Here is a 17,769-nt window from a genome sequence, read left to right as displayed (position 1 = left end):
TGGGAAGGTTCTAGCAAGGTGTCTGTGATCATGTGTGTGCAGATCTATGTGTCTGTCTTTCGGTATGTCTGTACTCTTTCTCTCTTTCTTTTTGAGATAGGGCCTGGTCCTGAACTCATGATCTTCCTGCTTTGCCCTCCTGACAGCGAGGGAACCAGGTGCGCACTGCCGATCACCACACAGGACTCACCCTGCCCCCTCCTCCTCCTCCCCCGGGGACCATGGCAACAGGAAATAACAGTAGGGAGGGCAGGAAGGGCTCATCTTGGGTTTGCCAGGAGGGCTCCCTGGGGCTGTTGGATTCACATGTGGGAGAAGGCGCTATCTCTGGGGTTGAGGTTGGGTAATGGAAGATGGAGGAAGAGAACTAGGTCCCTGCTCCTGGTGGCGTTGGAAAATGTCCCCAGCTCAGAGCTGAGAAGGTTCTGCACATACCCTGGGGTGGTGTGGAGTTGGAAGGAAATGTGCCCAGCAATGTGCTTAGAGACCTCACAGACTCTGGGGACACGGGCAAGAGGTATGCCCGCAGGCTCAGGACACCTGCGTCCAGGCCCCGCCCCCTGAGCACCCGCCACACCCTGGCAGGCCGGTGGTGTGCTGCCTGTGAGGCCAGGCTGCAAGGATCTGCAGTGGCAGAACCTCCAGCACCCCCTTATGTGACCAGAGCTTCCTCCATTCTGAAGCCTCTACTAGGCTTTCCTGCCCTGGCCAGGCCCCTGCAGCTGCCTCCTTTCTGGCCTCCAGCCTGTGGGCTTTGGAGGACTCAGGAGCCCCTGAGGGATGGGGAGGGAGGTGGGTGCAGGCTCCCCAGGGTGGAGACTGAGGGGTTCACTTTTTTCTATTTTTGTCAGTCATGGGGCCTGAACTCTGGGCCTGGGCGCCGTCCCTCAGCTCTTCAGCTCAAGGCTAGGGCTCTACCACTTGAGCCACAGTGCCACTTCCGGCTTTTTCTGCTCATGTGGTGCTGAGGAATCGAACCCAGGGCCTCATGCGAGCGTGGCAAGCACTCGACCACTGAGCCACCTTCCCAGCCCTGGAGTTCACCTTTGCAGGGCCTGTGTGTGTGCACAGCCTGTGAGAGGCCTCAGGCTGAGCCCCAGGCAGGGGCAGAGCTGGGGCCTGGGGGGAGGCCCGGGCAGGGCGGGTGCCAGGGTGCTGGGAGGGAGGGTTGCACCTGTGGAATTCCTGGAACCCAGGCTTTTGCTCCAGACTTACCTGGAGTCCCAGACAGGCATGTGGAGACGGAAATGCCGCTGCCCCCTCCACCCCGCTCCGTTCCAGGCCTCGGCCCGCGATGGTGGGCAGGAGGGCTTCAGAGAGGCGCTGGGGCCCGGGGTGGGGGCTCGGGCCTGCACCGGCCCGAGGGTTCGTCTTGGGTTTGGGATGGGTGTGTGTGTGGGGGGGACAGGGATGCGGTCCGGGGCCTTCCGGAGGCTGGGCCAGCGGAGGGCGGGGCGCCCCGCGGGAAGCCGGGGCGCGGCCCCTCCCGGTCCCCGGGCGCACCCCACGCCCGGCCCGCGGCCCGGCCCCCGCGCCCCGCACTCCCCGCAGGCCGGGAGGTCTCCGCCCGGCACCGCGCGGGCCGCTCCCCGCCTCGGCGTGGACTTGGGCCGCTCTCCCCGCAGAGATAAGCGCCCGGGCTGAGCGCGTCCGCGCCCACCGACCTCTAGCCCCGGCCTTTTGGTCCCAGGCCTGGGATCCACACCCGGCGCCGGGGAGGGGCCGAGGCGGCCGGGCCCAGTCCCGGGCGGGCGGTCCCGCCGCTGTCTGCTCCCCGGGGCCGTCCCGCAGGGCCGCGGGGCGGGGCCTAGCGGGGCGGGGCCCAGCGGGGCGGGGCCTGGCCTCCGGCGGGGCGGGGCCCGAGCTGTCGGGGCGGGGCCTGGCCTCCGGCGGGGCGGGGCCCGAGCTGTCGGGGCGGGGCCTGGCCTCCGGCGGGGCGGGGCCCGAGCTGTCGGGGCGGGGCCTGGCCTCCGGCGGGGCGGGGCCCGAGCTGTCGGGGCGGGGCCTGGCCTCCGGCGGGGCAGGCGGGCGCGCTGGCCCCAGGCCCTCGCTGAGCTCCGGGGCAGGGGCGCGGCCAGGTGACTCGTGGGATGCGCGCCCACCCTCGTTCCGGGGAGGGCAGGGTCCACCGGTTGGCCAACGCCAACTCGCGCCTCTCGGACTCTAGAAGTGACCGACCCTTCCCCTCCGGTTCCGGCGGGTCTGCGGCCAGGCCGGGCGGCCGCGCCCGACCCCCGCCCCAGTCGCCTTGGGCAGCTGCGCTGTCCCAGGCTGGGGTCCTGGCCCGGACCCGCCCCAGGCCCTCCCCCCGAAGGGGCCCCGCTCGGCCCTCGGCCGGTGTGGACCTCTGTGGCCTGGACTCGAGGCCCGGGGCCTCCAAGTCTCGGGCCGGGGGCGTGACCTCGGTCAGGGGGTGTGACTCCGGTGGGCGTGACCCCCCGATGGGCGTGGCCCCGCGGCCCCTGAAAAGCGCGGGCGCGGCGGCACCGCCCGGTCCGCGCTCAGCCGCCGCCGAGTCTCCGCTGCCCACGACGCCGCCATGCCCAAGTGCCCCAAGTGCGACAAGGAGGTGTACTTCGGTGAGCGCCGGGCCGCCCGGGGCGGGCGGGGCGCCGCGCCCGGCCCGGGCTCCCTGCTCGGCCGGGCGCCGGCCCCGGGCTGGACGGGGCGCGGCGGGCGCCGCCCTCCCTCCAGACGCGGAGTCCGACGCCTGGGGCGCCGTCCGGGTCCCGCCTTCCCGCCCCTGATCCTCCGTCGCCCGGAGCGGGACGCGGGGCGGGAGAGGCGGGGGGCGCGGGCGAGCACCGGGTCTCACCGGGATTGCTGTGCTTCCGCAGCCGAGCGAGTTACCTCGCTGGGCAGGGACTGGCACCGGCCCTGCCTGAAGTGTGAGAAATGCGGGAAGACGCTGACCTCGGGGGGCCACGCCGAGGTGGGTGTGCGGGCGGCCGGGGGCTACGGGGCCAGGCCGGGGTGGGTGTGCGGGCGGCCGGGGGCTACGGGGCCAGGCCGGGGTGGGTGTGCGGGCGGCCGGGGGCTACGGGGTGGGGGCCAGGCCGGGCCTCACCGCGCTTCTCCCCGCAGCACGAGGGCAAGCCCTACTGCAACCACCCCTGCTACTCGGCCATGTTTGGGCCCAAAGGTACGTGCTGGGGCGGACGGAGGCCCCGCACCTCCCGAGGCCCCAGCGCCCTCACCCGCTCCCTCTTCTCTGCAGGCTTTGGACGAGGCGGAGCTGAGAGTCACACCTTCAAGTAGACTCAGGTAGCGCCTCCCCGCCCCCAGGTCCCCTGGCCCGCCGCGCTCCAGGCGCTCCAGGCCGCGGGGCGGCGGGGCGGGGCGGGGCCGGGCGGCGCACTCAAGCTCGGCTCTTCTGTGCAGGCCGTGGAGATCCTGTCCTCCGGCACCCGCTGGGTCACTGCCTGTCCTGGGCAGATGCCAGGCCTCGCTCCTGGACGCCCAGGCTCCCAAGTAACCCTTCATGCCCTCAATAAAACCGGAGTGCCTCCAACGCCCGTGCGCGCGCGTGTGTGTGTGTGTGTGTGTGCGCCCGCGCGCCCGCGCGCCTGCGTGGGCTGCACATGCCGGCAGCCCTGGTGCAGGGCTCCCTGCAGCGAGGCTCCAGCCTTGGGCTCAGCTTTTCCTGCCACAGCAGATAACACTGGCCACTGCCTTCCTGCAGGTGAAGCCACAAAGGGAGCCCACTTCTGCCACCTCCTGGGAAGGCCCGCAGAGGTACCCTAGTCCTCCTGGGCGGTTCTGGCCGAAGGGTCAGCGGGGACAGGAGGCCAGGGAGTGGCTGAAGCCGGGTCAGAGGGTAAATCTGCTGGGTCGGTTGTGGGTTCCCTTTCTGAGAATCTTTGGGGAGTTGTGGTCTGGCTTCTTGCCTGTCCCTGTGTGCTTCCTGCCACCCCACCCTGTCCCCATCCCCCAGATTTCTGCAGGGCCCTACAGCTGCTCAAGCTTCCACACAGACAGCACCCCCAGTTTCGCTCTTCTCTCTGCCCAGACACACCCAGGGGGCCTCTGCTCAGCAGTGGAGGGAGCTTCACGCCCCTGGTGGCTGGGGCTGGTGGGTTTCACCTGCTATTCTAGCTACTCAGGCTGAGATCTGATCTCAGATACCTTACGTCACTGGCAGAGCCAAGGAGACCCTGCGGTCTAGCCCTTCCCCGGCCTCGTCTGCCCCAGGCCTTGGGGGAGGGGAGGGTGGCCGCGGGTCGCGAGTCTGGAATTCTAAGAGAAGGGGGGGCTTTCAGATGACGCCGAGGCCGCGGGGGGGGCAGTGTAGGGTGTGTCTGCAAGGGCAAGGAGCGGCCCTTCCGGTAGCGCCCCCTGATTTGCCCTTGGCCCCTCCCGGGCGTCTTTTCTCCCCAACGGTCCCGGTCTCCCGCCCGGCCGCCGAGACCCCCATCCAGCTTGCGGCCAAGGTGGGGCGGCCTTGGGGAAGAACTCGGCGAGCTAAGATCTGCGGAAAGGGCTGGGGTCAGCGCTGGCCCTCCGCAGGGAGAGGCAGGGCGAGGAGCGGCCGCGCAGCCGAGGGCTGGGCAGCGCGGGCCCACGAGGCCGCGGCAGAGGGGCACGTGTGGGGACGGGGTGGGCAGGTGCAGGGCGGGGCGCGCGAGGTCGGGGTGCGCAGGCCAGCCGGGCGCCGGAGGACCCGCCGGTCATCCCGGCTGCGCCGAGGGCCGCGGTTCGAAGCCAGCCCGGGCAGGAAAGGCCGTGAGACGATCACCACCGAGGAACCACCAGAAAACCGGAAGTGGCGAGGGGGGACAGCGCCCGGGCCCCGAGTTCGAGAAAGCAAAGGAGGGAGCGGCAGCGAGCCGGTCCCGGGGCGCGGCCCCGCGTCCTCGGCGCGCCCCCCGCCATCCGGCCCGGGCGGTGCTGGGCGCGGTGCGGCCGGGCTCCCGCCGGGCCCGGAGGGAGAGGAGGGGCTGCGGAGCGGCTGCCGGGCCCGCGCGCCTGCGCACAGGGCCGGCGCTGGCCGCCCTGGAGCCCTCGTCCCGCTCCGCAGGAAACAGACACCGATTCCTAGTCTCGGACAGGCGGGAAGGCGGCCCGGGTCGGGGCGCAGCGCCGGGCCTTGGTTCCTAACGGCTCTTCCAGGAGCAGCGGAGCCCGCAGAGCCCCGCAGGTCCACACCGGGAAGATAACGCCGCCGGGCCTCGGCGCCGCCTGGCGGCCTGGCCTGGACGGGCTCGGCAAGGCACTGGCCTCGGGAACGCGCGCCCTGCCGCCGTGCGCGTCCCCCAGGCGTGGCGCTGTGCCGCCGTGCGCGTCCCCCCCCCCCCCCGCGAGGCGCTGTGCCGCCGTGCGCGTCCCCCAGGCGTGGCGCTGTGCCGCCGTGCGCGTCCCCCAGGCGTGGCGCTGTGCCGCCGTGCGCGTCCCCCCCCCCCCCGCGAGGCGCTGTGCCGCCGTGCGCGTCCCCCCCCCGCGAGGCGCTGTGCCGCCGTGCGCGTCCCCCAGGCGTGGCGCTGTGCCGCAGTGTGCGTCCCCCCCCCCCGCGAGGCGCTGTGCCGCCGTGCGCGTCCCCCCCCCCCCGCGAGGCGCTGTGCCGCCGTGCGCGTCCCCCCCCACCGCGAGGCGCTGTGCCGCCGTGCGCGTCCCCCAGGCGTGGCGCTGTGCCGCCGTGCGCGTCCCCCAGGCGTGGCGCTGTGCCGCCGTGCGCGTCCCCGTCCCTGGAGGGCGCTCGGCCGCCGTGTGCGCTCCTCCTCCTCCCCCCCTCCCGCGTGGCGCTGTGACGCCACGCGCTGGCGGCGTCCCCCATGGTTGCTAGGTGACTGGGGATCTGAAGCATTGATTGGCGGGTTCCAGGCGGGGCGGGAGAAGATTGGGCCTCCGAACTCCAACCGGAAGGAACTGACAAGACCGCGGAGCCGGGAACTACTCCGCGCCCGAAACGGGCCGCACGGAAGCGCCTGGCCGCCGCTCATTGGCCCAGGGCTCCGGGCAGCCGGCGATAGGAACCGCGGCCCGCGGTCCGAGGCTGCCGGCCGCATGGGGAGGCGGCGGCGCAGCGTGGACGGGGCGGCCGGGGCGCTGCCCGAGGCCATCGCCGCGCTGAGTCGGTCGCTGCCCGCCGGGCCCAGCCCCGAGGTCTTCCGTCGCGCTAAGTTCGACCGGCCGGAGGCGGTGAGGCTAGCGGGGCGGCCGGGCGGCAGGGCCGGGCGTGGCTCGGGCGCCCCGCGCTGACCGGTCGGCTGCCCTCCGTGCCCCGCAGGCCCCCGCGCTCTGGCAGCTCCTCTTCCGTGTGCTGTCGCCGCCCGCGGACTGCGGCCTGGGCCCGGGTAAGCCGCAGAGCCCCGCCCGCGCCCGGCCCGCGCCCCGATCCCTAGCCTCGCCCCCGGATCCCAGATCCCGGGCCCCGCATCCCGGATCCCAGACCCCGCCCCCGTCCCAGATCCCGGGCCCTGCACCCTGGACCTCGCCGCCCCCCCCCCCCGTCCCAGATCCCGGGCCCCGCACCCTGGACCTCGCCGCCCCCCCCCCCCCCGTCCCAGATCCTGGATCCCTGACCGGGATCCCAGGTCTCAGATTCCGGGCCCCGCCCCCGGACCCCAGACCACCCCCCTATTCCGGATCCCGCTCCCCTAGGGGTCCGAGAGGCCGCCCTGCACCCCCCCCCTAGAATCCGCCCTCCTCCCAGCCCCTGAAGGCGTGTCTTTGGGGCAGGAGCCTGGTCAGACCCGCCCCTCTGTGCAAAGAAGTCCTACCTGTTAGCTGCCTGCCTCATCCCAGGCACGTCCTGGGGGCCTGGGGTGATCCAAGTCGCCCCTCCAGTTAGGGGCCCTCCTGAGCCGGTGGTTTCCTACTGCAGAGGCCCAGGCCAGCGTGGTGAGGTCAGCGCTGCGCGTCCGGGGCTACCCACGCTCGCTGCCCGCACAGCCTCCTGAGGACGGCTCCCGGGGCAGCCGGGAGCTGCTGCTGGCCCTGTCCTGGCTCCTAGCCCGGGGCCCCCTGCTTGAGCAGCTGCTGGCCCAGGCCCGGGTACAGCTGGGTGACCCTGTGCCCCAGTGCCAGGTGAGTGTGGAGGGAGGGGGGCGGCGGTGGGCACAGGCCGGCCTGCAACTCCAGATGCTCTGTGACCAAGCAAGGACAGACCGCAGCAGCGTCTCTCTTGCCCTTCAGGAAGGCACTCTGAGGTGCTCTGGTTGTCTAACTGAGGATGAGCAGGCTTGCACCTCTGCCCACCCCCACCCAGCACTTTCTTCAGGGCAGAGTGGAGTGTGGAGCAGTCTGACAGTTACTTATTTGTTGGTACTGTGGCTTGAACTCAGGGCCTAGTTGTTATTCCTAAGCTTTTTGGGTCAAGGATGGTACTCTGCCACTCGCACCACAGCTCCGTTCCCAGTGTGTCGGTAGCTAATTGAAGGTAAGAATCTCGTGGAATTTTTTTCCGCCTGGGCAGGCCTTGATTCTCCATCTTTAAGTCTCAGTCTCCTGCGTAGTTAGGGTTACAGGTACAAGCTATGGCTCCTGGCAGGGACCTGGCTTTTTCTTCCTCTTCAGTGTGAGGCCCTGACTAGCTTTGGCCCACCTGAACCCCACGTGGAAGCAGAGGGCCCTGTGGACCTCCGCCAAGTGCAGTGGATGCTGGGAAAGCTGCGGTTCCGGTGGCGGCATCTGGTCTCCACTCAGCAGGAGCAGTGTGCCCTCCTGAGCAAGGTATGTGGTCACGTGGTTCTCCATCCTGTTCCCATTTTCAGGCTGCCTCTCCCTGTGGCCAGTCCCACGAGGCCCAGCAGGGGTTGAGCCTAGGTTTCTGTCTGGATGGAGGCTTTCCCAGGCCTGGCTGAGGCTGGAACTTCAGGGAGGTACTGTCCAGTAGAGTCCTGGAACCTGACCTCGTGCAGGTAGGGGAGCTGGACAGGGAAGAGCTGGGTAGTGAGGCTGGAGTATGGGACCAGCTGTGTCAGTATTCTGAGGCCTGCAGCGTAAAGCTGGGTGTCCACCAGTGAGGTTTGCCTTGTCACAGAAATGGCAGTGGCCTTCATCTGACTCGATAAGCCATGTGTGACCAGCTGCCACCTGGCCCCTCGAGGAGAGGCACCTGCTGTTTTAATGTCCTGGGTACTGGCAGTTCAGGGTTGGCACCAGCTCTGCTGGTGTCAGCTGCAGGGACCCAGGTGTCCAGCATTGTGAGGTCAGTGCTGTTGGGTGGTAGGTTGTGGCCTACAGGTGTCCACGTGTCTGCCTGTTAGGCCCTGCCAGAAAACCACGCAGACACCCAGGCACAAAGAACAAAGAAAGGTTTATCACCAGCAAAGAGACTGGCAAGGCCACTTCTCACTAAATTAGAAGAAGTGCTGGTCAGTGTCTGAGGTGACCTTACAGCCTACAGGGGCTGGGAGGGGCTAGCAGGCAGGGACTTTGGTGCTCAGGGCAGGCTAGTATGTAACTGCCGCAGTGGAGTGCCGTCTCGAGGTAAAGGTGGAGGAGGCTGACAGTTCACTGCCAGCACCAATGGGCCTAGTGATGCCCTCTCTCAGGTTCTGGGAAGGGAGCATGGGCTATGGGAAAGGGGCCTGTTGAACGGACACTGCCCCTGGCAGAGGGGCTTCCCTCCCGGGCCTGGGCTCTCTGGCACAGAACACGCTTACTTCTCGACTGTAGTGGCTGCTGCTTCTCGGCCTTGCCCCTGCGAGGACTTCCCTGTCCCCTAGACTGTGTCCATTGCTCTGTGTCCCAGTGTTTCCTCCCGGCACCACTGCACCTGTCTGGAGGCTGTCCCTCTGCCAGCTGGCCTTTGGGTCACTTTGATAGCCTGGAGGGCACGCAGGGTGGGCCTCTCTACCTTATCCTGTACCTGGGGGCTGGGCGTGGTTCCCACTGCAGGGGGTCCCTCGGCAGGCCGAGCTGGGGACAGGCCTGGGACCGTTCTGGGACAGCCTGGGCCCTGCCCTGGATCACCTCAGGCAAGGTGTGGCTCTCTGTTTATTTCTTCTTCTTTTTTTTTTGTCAGTCTTGGGACTTGAACTCTGGGCCCGGGCACTGTCCCTGAGCTCTTCAGCTCAAGGTGAGCGCTCTACCGCTTGAGCCACAGTGCCACTTCCGGTTTTCTGGTGGTTCATTGGAGATAAGAGTCTCAGGGACTTTTCTGCCCAGGCTGGCTTTGAACCGTGATCCTCAGATCTCAGCCATCGGCACCAGCTCGCTGTTTCTTCATCTCTAGCTTAGGCGGGGAAGGCACTTGCCCTGAACTGCTGGACTGCCAGTTCTGGGAGGAGGCGCCTGGCCCCACTCCACCTGAGCTCGGTCCTGCCTGTTTCAGATCCACCTGTACACCCGGGGATGCCACAGTGACCAGCGCCTCCGCCACTTGTCTGTAGCTGAGACAGAGCTGCTTAGGGACCCAGAGGGCGGCCGACAGGTGAGGGCTAGAACTGCATGCCCGCAGCGGGTGCGCTGTCGGGAAGTCTGCACAGGTGGCGGGCTTTGATCTGTGTCTCGGCATCTGTCAAGCCCGTGGTCATTGTTGGTGACAGCTGTATTCTCCTGTACTCTTCCTGTCCCTTGGACCGTCCACCTCGCCTCTCTAACATATTAGGTACTGTGTCATCTGGCAGGGTGTGGTAGGATCCAAGTTGCTTGGTGCCTGGATTGGGCTGCAGACACTAAGGGAGGGGCCTCTAGGATGGACGATACTGGAGTTAGATCTGCAGTGAGCCTGGAACTGTACAGATGGCACCCGGTGCCCAAGGCCATGACCCGGGGTGACAGCCTGTGCTCAGGGCAAACCTGCAGAGCCAGGCCTGTTGGGAAGCGTTTGCCAAGGCCAGTCCACCTGTGGACCGCCCCCTGCCTCTGGCGAGGGCCTGCTCTGGGTCCTGGGATCCCACACAGATGACACAGGCGGGAGCGAAGCGGGGCTTTGATCTTGGACACCGGTGCTGCCCCAGGCTGACAGTCCCCTGGAGCTGCTGGGTGCTAGGAGAGCATCAGGGCTCTTCCCAACTCTGCTGTCCCTTTCCCCGCCCATTCTCTGTCCATCCTCTGGTTACCTTCTCTTGGCCAGCTTTGTGCTAGGCTTTCTAGACCATTCTGAATGTTAGGCTGGTCCTGGGCATACCCTGCCGAGCAGAAGAGCAGGAGCTCAGGCATTGTGACCCCTTCTTCCAGGCCAGACCCTTTCTCTGCCTCTTCTCCCTAACCCTTGACCCCTCCACTTCATCCCATACCTCACCTGTGGCCTGGACACATGGCACCAGGGGGACACAGGGGTTAAGGGCCAGTCATCTGACTTGTGATCGGGTGGTAGTTCTTTGTGGCTTCTGGGATACTGGCTGGCAGAGTCCATCTGGGCATCATGCTGCTGGGTGATGCCTCCATGGCCTCTCGTGCTAACTATGGTTATGCCCCTGCCTGAGAGGCCAGGCCTACCCCGATTAGGGTTAGGGCCTAGCTTGCACACCTAGCCTGGCTGGGGCCTGTGCTGGGCCTTCAGGTGCTATGGCATATTTGGTGTCTCCATCATCTCATGGCTCTGTCCCCTCACAGGGTTGACTCAGCCCTGGTCCCTGGGTTTGAGCAAGTGGAAGCTAGACTTGCCCAGGAGTCCTGCCTGGAACCCTCTCTGTAAGATCACCTGGGTGGGAGTGGGCACCCATGGGTGCAGTGCGTTCCTGTCTTGGAGGCTGGCATGTGTTGGTGCCCCCGGACCCAGAGGTGGGGGTAGCAGGTGGACTGAAGCCACAAGTTGGCTTCCTTCTGGAGCGTCGGAGGGAAGGCAGACCCTGGGTCCCAGAACTTCCCAGACGGGCTGCTGGCTGACCCAGCGATTGGCAGTCACTGGCAGAGACCCAGCCTTCCGTTTGCACCATGGGTCCTGGTTGGGACTGCACAGCAGGGGAAGAGGAAAGGTCAGGGCTCCTCTGAGTCCCCAGCCCCACGGTGGCCTAGGAGTACCAGGCATCCTGAGGACCATTCTTGGAAGCGGCGTCAGCTGCCCTTGCGCTGGCATGTTCCGATGTCCGTTGTGGATGAGTCTGCTCTTCTGGGATGGATGGTGGGCTCAGGGTCCCACTTTGTGTGCTCTTGTGTTTTGAGTTGGACTCCTTTAACTTCCAGGCCTCCCATATGTCCGTGGCTGTGGTTCTGATCGCCCCCTCTATGGGACTGGCCTTTGGCTGGCACCCAGGGCCCCTCCTGGCTCCTCAGCTCTCAGCTCTGTGGAGCCAGAGGTGGGGTATTCCGGAGAGAGCTGGCATGTGCTTCCTCTCTGCTGAGGAGCTCTGGGGCGTGCTGCAGGTGTCTATGTGTGGGTACTTGCCCCAAGTACTAGCAGGGCCTCTGGCTAGGCAAAGTGCCTCTGGTGTCTGGAGGGGCTCTGCTCGTGGGTCATCAGCGCCTGTCTCTGGAGGGGACAGGGAGGGGCACTGGGTGGTCCGAGAAGGAGACCCTGGGTTAGGAGTCCCCGGCTGGCGCCCTGGGCTCCTGCCGGCCTGAGGAGCAGAGGCCAGAGCCGGGCCTGTGCTGTGGCGTGCACCATGGGCCCTTGGCTGGGCGTCTCCCTGCCTGCACTCCAGCGTGTACGGCGGGTGCGGCGGGCTCACCCGGCGCACACCCGTCTCCCCTCCGAGCCCCAGTACCCACCAGTTGGGCCAGGTGCAAACTTGTCTGGAGTTCCAGCTCCCGGGGAGGGTCACCTGCTGCCACCCGCTGGCCTTCTAGGCCTCTCCTCCCCTCCCCTCTCCTTGCGGGACGGTGGGGGGGACGTGTGTGCTCAGGCTGGGCCGTCCGCGTAGGTGGGAGCCTCCCCAGGGCTGAAGCCTCCAGGAGGCAGCGGGAGTGGGGGTGAGGCGGGGGGTGGGGCCTGCCCACCCCGAGGGCCCCACGCGGGCCGGGCCGTGTGGCCCAGCTGTGACTGTCCCCCAGCTGCTGCGGGCGCTGGAGCGTGAGAACGCACGCCTGGAGTCAGTGCTGGAGTGGCGGCGCCTGGAGCTGGTCTACTGGCAGTGGGTGGTGAGGAGCCTCCCCTGCCGCCTCCCCTCTGTGGCGGGCGTGGGGTGGGATGGGGCTTATTTTCTGGTGACTGGCCCTCACTTTAGATCCTCCCCCAGGTCTGGGCTGGGTGCCTTCCTGAAGGCTGCCTGTCAGGAGCTGACCAGCCCCTGGTGGGATCCTGGGGGGAGCCCCCCCCCACTTCCAGTCCCTCTGGCCGGGACCCCGGGGGAGGGGGAGCCCTGACTTCCTGTCCCTCTGGGGGAGGGGGAGCCCTGACTTCCTGTCCCTCTGGCCGGGACCCTGGGGGAGGGGGGAGCCCTGACTTCCTGTCCCTCTGGGGGAGGGGGAGCCCTGACTTCCCATCCCTCTGGCCTGACCCCGGGGGAGGGGGGAGCCCTGACTTCCTGTCCCTCTGGCCTGACCCCGGGGGAGGGGGAGCCCTGACTTCCTGTCCCTCTGGCCGGACCCCGGGGGAGGGGGAGCCCTGACTTCCTGTCCCTCTGGGGGAGGGGGAGCCCTGACTTCCTGTCCCTCTGGCCTGACCCCGGGGGAGGGGGAGCCCTGACTTCCTGTCCCTCTGGGGGAGGGGGAGCCCTGACTTCCTGTCCCTCTGGCCGGACCCTGGGGGAGGGGGAGCCCTGACTTCCTGTCCCTCTGGGGGAGGGGGAGCCCTGACTTCCTGTCCCTCTGGCCGGACCCTGGGGGAGGGGGGAGCCCTGACTTCCCGTCCCTCTGGCCGGACCCCGGGGGAGGGGGAGCCCTGACTTCCTGTCACTCTGGGGGAGGGGGAGCCCTGACTTCCTGTCCCTCTGGCCGGACCCCGGGGGAGGGGGGAGCCCTGACTTCCCCGGGGGCCAGGACTTCTCACTCGGGTCTCTGTCAGGACACAGTCCTGGGTGCCTGTCCCGAGAACCCTGCCGAGGCCTCACAGCCGGCACCCCCGCCCGTCACCTCCGGGCACAGGCTTGGTAAATTGGAGCTGGCAGCGCAGGAACTGCGTTCCCTGCAGGAGGAGCTGCGGGAGCTGGTGGAGGCCCGGAGGACGGCCTGGCAGGCCCAGGTGAGCCCCAGTAGCCCTGCCCCCTGCTCTCCTGGCCCTCATCTCCCCGCACTCCCCTCCCCTGCCTGACCACTCATTGGGAAGAGCAGAGGTGGTCCCTTGAGCCACTAGTTGAGTGACCTGGCTGGATGGACTCAGTTGGGCACTTTGGTAAATACTCTGGCACCAGCTCTAGCAGAGCAGAGGGTGTGAGGTGCAGGGCTGTGGCTCCACGTGGCGGGTTTTGGCGCTGGCGAGGCTGTGCGCGGGGAGGGGAGCCGGGGAGCCCATGTGGAATCGTCTCTGGTCTCTCACTGCTGGTCTGGGACCTGATCTGGACACTAGCCGTGTCCAGCTGACGTTGGCATCCTGCTCAAGGCTTCGCATGCTGCACGCTGCACTTTTTTTGTTCTGGAGCACACCCCTCCCTAAGCCTCCCAGAAGATCGGGGCTCCCACCCTGGCTCTCCCGCGGGCTGCTTAGGGGAGCCAGGCCCCTCTCTTCCCTGTCTCTCCCGCGGGCTGCTTAGGGGAGCCAGGCCCCTCTCTTCCCTGTCTCTCCCGCGGGCTGCTTAGGGGAGCCAGGCCCCTCTCTTCCCTGGCTCTCCCGCGGGCTGCTTAGGGGAGCCAGGCCCCTCTCTTCCCTGGCTCTCCCGCGGGCTGCTTAGGGGAGCCAGGCCCCTCTCTTCCCTGGCTCTCCTGCTGGCTGCTAGGGGAGCCAGGCCCCTCTCTTCCCTGGCTCTCCTGCGGGCTGCTAGGGGAGCCAGGGCCCCCTCTCTCCCCAGCTGTGAGGGCCTCTCTTGTCCCACCTTTGCACCTTGGTGTGTCTTTTTTTTGCCGGTTGTGGGACCTGAACTCAGGGCCTGGGCGCTGTCCCTCAGCTCTTCAGCTCAAGGCCAATGCTTTACCATTTGAGCCACAGTGCCATTTCCAGCTTTTTCTGCGTATGTGGTGCTGAGGAATCAAACCCAGGGCCTCATGCCTGCGAGGCAAGCACTCTACCACTGGGCCACCTTCCCAGCCTCTTTTTGGAGGCAGAGCCCAGTAAGCGGGGTCTTCAGAGGCCTGAGTGGCTTCCTGAGGTTGCTGAGTGGGTCAGTGTGGCCTCCTGCTCAGGCCCACTGCCCACAGCGTCTCTTGGCGGCCTCCTGGACTGTATGTCCCCTGGGTCGGCTCTGACCGGGAGGACTAGGGAAGTGTTGGAGCAGATGATGGTGGGGAGGTGATGCGGAGCCTGGAGTGGAGTTCCTCAGGGCCTTCTCTGAGCTCGGGTGGGCCTGGAGGTGGAGGTATGCCAGAGCTGCAGAGCCACCCCTGACTCTGCCCATGAAGCTCCTCAGGGGAGAAGCCTGGGGCCCAGAGTGGGTCCGTTTCCCTGGTCTTGGGGGTCCTTTGTGCCTGGCAGCTGCTGGCGAGGGACTCGGGGACTTGGTAGGGAGCCGGGTGTGGGCAGCCTACTGCCTGCCCCTGGCAGGAGCTGTCTGGCTTGAGGCTGCTGGCAGCACCGTGCGGGCCTGAGCCCTGCGTGCGGGAGGCTTTGGAGCCACAGTCTTTTTTCCGGTGCAGGTTGAAGGCCTAGGCCGGGGCCCGGCGTGGAGTCCGTCTCGGAGGGCTTTGCAGAAGGCTGTGGCGCAGGAGTTGGAGGCCCTGTGGGTGTCTTGGGAGCCCTCTGGGGACTCTGCCCGGCCTCAAGGACCCCACCGCCTGGTGAGGACTGAGGATGGGGCGGCAGGGGCCCCCGGCCTGCGAGCGGCCGAGGTGATCGGGACGCTGAGGACGCAGGTGGCCTGTCTGGAGGCCACACTGCGCCGCCAGCGGGAGCGTTGCCGGCGGGAGCTGGCCAGGCTGGCGGCAGCCCTGCCCGGGCTCATCTGGATCCTGCCACCCGGACGCTGAGGGCTGCGCCGTGTCCCCTGCAGGGGAACCTGGGGACAGACTCCAGGGCTGACGCAGAGGTCGAGCCACGCGCTCCGGGGCTGCGCTGACTCAAGGAGCAAGCCCAGGAACTTGGCTCACACTGTGGTTGCAGGCGGGGTTGCCCCTCGGAGGGGCCTAAAATACATGTGGCGGCCCTGTCTGCGGCCCCGCCCTCCACGGTGCTGTCAGGTTTCTGTTTTGGGGCTGGCAGCGCAGGATGCTTGGCGGCCTGGGAGGGGCTGTGGAGGCCTGCGTCCTGCCTCCTGGTCCCCACAGTGCCCAGCTCCTGTGCCCGCCCTGTGCGCTGGGGGTGGACCGGCCCGGGGCTCTGCTGTTCTCTGCGGCGGTGCCTGGAACTGAGTCTTGGCCACGGTGTAGACAGAGGGCCTTTGTTCTGGGAGCTGCGGGGCAGTCTCACCCTGACAAAGCCGCCTGTGTCTGGGATGTGCCCACCGCCGCGGTGCGCCCTCCCGACCCACCCTCCTGCCAGTCAGCAGACGGGGGCGGTTCGGAGGTCTCCAGCCTGCCTTGCTCCCAATCCCCAAGCCCTGCATCCTGACAGAGCCCACGAGGCCACTTCCCGCGTCCTGCCAGCCCAGACCTGAAGCTGCGTCCAGCCCCTGGCCCTGGGGCCTCTGACAGGCATGCTCCAGGGGGTACACACTGGAGGGAGGGGCTGCCCCCGGGCACCGGCTCCGGTCAGGGCCACTTCTGTCCCTGGGTCAGTAGAGGTGCCCTGCTGCCTTTGCTCAGTCTGGCTGATTTTAAGCACGCTGCTGGATGGGGCTTGTCCAGCAGGTTCCCCCTTTCTGCACAGATATGGCTGTGAGAGTTACTTGCCACTTCTCCGAGTCAGTGCCCACTTCCTTCCCTGGCTGGGAGGCCTTGTGTGTTGAGCAAATCTACTTAGGTTGCCAGACTTTTTGCTTTCTGTCAGTCATGGGGCCTGAACTCTGGGCCTGGGCGCTGTCCCTCAGCTCTTCAGCTCAAGGCTAGCGCTCTACCCCTTGAGCCACAGCGCCCCCTTTTTTTCTGCTTATGTGGTGCTGAGGAATCGAACCCAGGGCCTCATGCATGCAAGGCAAGCGCTCTACCACTGAGCCACCTTCCCAGCCCAACTGCCAGACTTTTAAAAGCTCCCTGGACCAGCCCTTGGGAACTCTACTTTAAAAATGTGGGTGCCAGAGGTTGGGAATGTGGTTTAGTGGTAGAGTACTTGGGTTTGATTCCTCAGTACCACATGCACAGAAAAAGCCAGAAGTAGCACTGTGGCTCAAGTGGTAGAATGCTAGCCTTGAGCAAACCGAGCTTGGAGACAGTGCCCAGGCCCTGAGTTCAAGCAAGCCCCAGAACTGACAAAACAAACAAAAAATGTGGATGCCAGGTGCCGATGGCTCACGCCTGTAATCTTTGCAACTCGGGAGGCTGGCCAGGGAAGTCTCTAGAAAGACTCTTATCTCCAATTAACCACCCACAAGCCGGAAGCGGAGCTGTGGCTCAAAGTAGTAGAGTGATACCTTCGAGTGAAAAAGCTCAGGGACAGTGCCCAGGCCCTGAGTTCAAGCCCCATGACTGGCACAATAAGTAAGAGAAGCAGCAGGACTGGGGGGGGGTCTGTGGTAGAGCACTTGGACGTGTAAAGCTCTGGGTTCAATTCCCAGCAACAGGAAAAATAAAATAAAAAACAATGTAGCCATCAAGTGACTCCACAGTTCTTACCCACAGGTGTGGAGCAGGGTCCAGGGAGATACTGGCCGCAGCTGGCCTGGACATGTCATGGATTCCTACCATGCATGTGTCTTAGGGCATGTCAGACGCCACACCGTAAAGGAAGGACAGTCCAGGGTATGTGCTGCGGGCAGCATCGCGGGCAGACCTGGGTTGTTGTCTGGTTGTGGCCCCCCTCTGTGGGCCACGGGCCCCCCACCAGGTCAGGACCATGTTCTCCTGTAGGTCCAGCACCCATGTGGCGTGGGGTCCGGTCCTGCTGGCCCCCAGCCCTGGCTGATGGCTACGTCCTGTGGGGCAGTGCTGGCCCCTGCTCCACCAGGGGGACCTAGGTGCCATGCTGGCGTGGGCTCTTCTTGCTCTAGTCCCTGGGAATGCGTGTAGATGAGGAGGACTTGTAGTCTTGTTAGTTTCTGGGAACTGAAGACCTGAGAGCTTCTGGGGTGGGTTGACACTCAGGCTTGCGCTGCCGCCCAGCTCTCAGGACTTACTCTCTAAGTGCTCAGGGGAGAGGGTCAGTGCCAGGTGCTGCTAGCGGCCTGGCATGTGGCAGCTGGTGAAGTCCAGCGGTTGGCAGGGCAGTCCATGGTGGGCAGTGCCAGCATGTGTTCCCGCTCCCAGTCCCTGTCGGGACACTCGGCCTTCGCTGAGCTCCTGGGTGGCACCTGATCTCCAGGGTAGCAACCCTTGGCCTCAGGCTTTGGCAACTTCCAGGAAGTTCCGGCGCCCTGGGTGTGTGCTCTGACTCTGCTCCTCTCCTGCTTCTGATGCCTTGGCTGGGGCTGTCTCCCCTGCAGCTGCGTTTCACTGCCATCAGAAGGCCCCAGACAGAAAGCCTCTGCTTGGTTGATGGTTTCAGAACATCGTATCAGCAAAACGATTGGAGTTAGCAGGTGCCTAGCACAGGAACCACCTGTGTGGTGGAGCCTGCTTTAGGAATGGCCCCAATAGCTGGGCTCTCGCATTGGGCCCCAAGCTCTTAGTGTTTCTCTCTTCTTCACTGCTTGATAATTGGCCTTTGTGTGTGTGTGTGTGTGTGTGTGTGTGTGTGTGTGTGTGTGTGTGTGTGTGTGTGTGTGTGTGTGTGTGGTATATATGTGGTACTTGCATTTATTAGGCAGATGCTCTACCACTTAAACC

General features: G+C 66.3%; 2 protein-coding genes across 3 annotated transcripts; both read left to right on the top strand.

The window, feature by feature from the left end:
- The first annotated feature begins 2,474 nt into the window (after positions 1-2,474).
- Crip1 (cysteine rich protein 1) lies at positions 2,475-3,511 on the top strand. Of its 2 annotated transcripts, XM_069997408.1 has the most exons (5): positions 2,475-2,579; positions 2,838-2,932; positions 3,085-3,142; positions 3,218-3,264; positions 3,382-3,511. In XM_069997408.1, exons 1-4 carry the CDS (start codon positions 2,540-2,542, stop codon positions 3,256-3,258), a joined length of 234 nt encoding a protein of 77 aa, XP_069853509.1. In that variant the 5' UTR covers positions 2,475-2,539; the 3' UTR covers positions 3,259-3,264; positions 3,382-3,511. The 2 variants fall into 2 exon arrangements, with proteins under 2 accessions (XP_069853509.1, XP_069853508.1); XM_069997407.1 differs by having other exon boundaries at positions 3,218-3,511.
- A 2,295-nt stretch (positions 3,512-5,806) lies between these two features.
- On the top strand, positions 5,807-16,597 carry Tedc1 (tubulin epsilon and delta complex 1). Its single transcript, XM_069997404.1, has 8 exons — positions 5,807-6,135; positions 6,224-6,290; positions 6,821-7,023; positions 7,513-7,668; positions 9,275-9,373; positions 11,878-11,964; positions 12,830-13,006; positions 14,551-16,597. The coding sequence occupies exons 1-8, from the start codon at positions 6,001-6,003 to the stop codon at positions 14,878-14,880; spliced, it is 1,254 nt and encodes a 417-aa protein (XP_069853505.1). The 5' UTR covers positions 5,807-6,000; the 3' UTR covers positions 14,881-16,597.
- The last annotated feature ends 1,172 nt before the right edge of the window (positions 16,598-17,769 follow it).

Source organism: Dipodomys merriami, unplaced genomic scaffold (genome assembly GCF_024711535.1).
Source record: "Dipodomys merriami isolate MVZ:Mamm:240054 unplaced genomic scaffold, mDipMer1.0.p SCAF_50, whole genome shotgun sequence".
Classification (NCBI taxonomy): domain Eukaryota; kingdom Metazoa; phylum Chordata; class Mammalia; order Rodentia; family Heteromyidae; genus Dipodomys; species Dipodomys merriami.
This window is presented reverse-complemented; position numbering and strand designations above follow the sequence as displayed.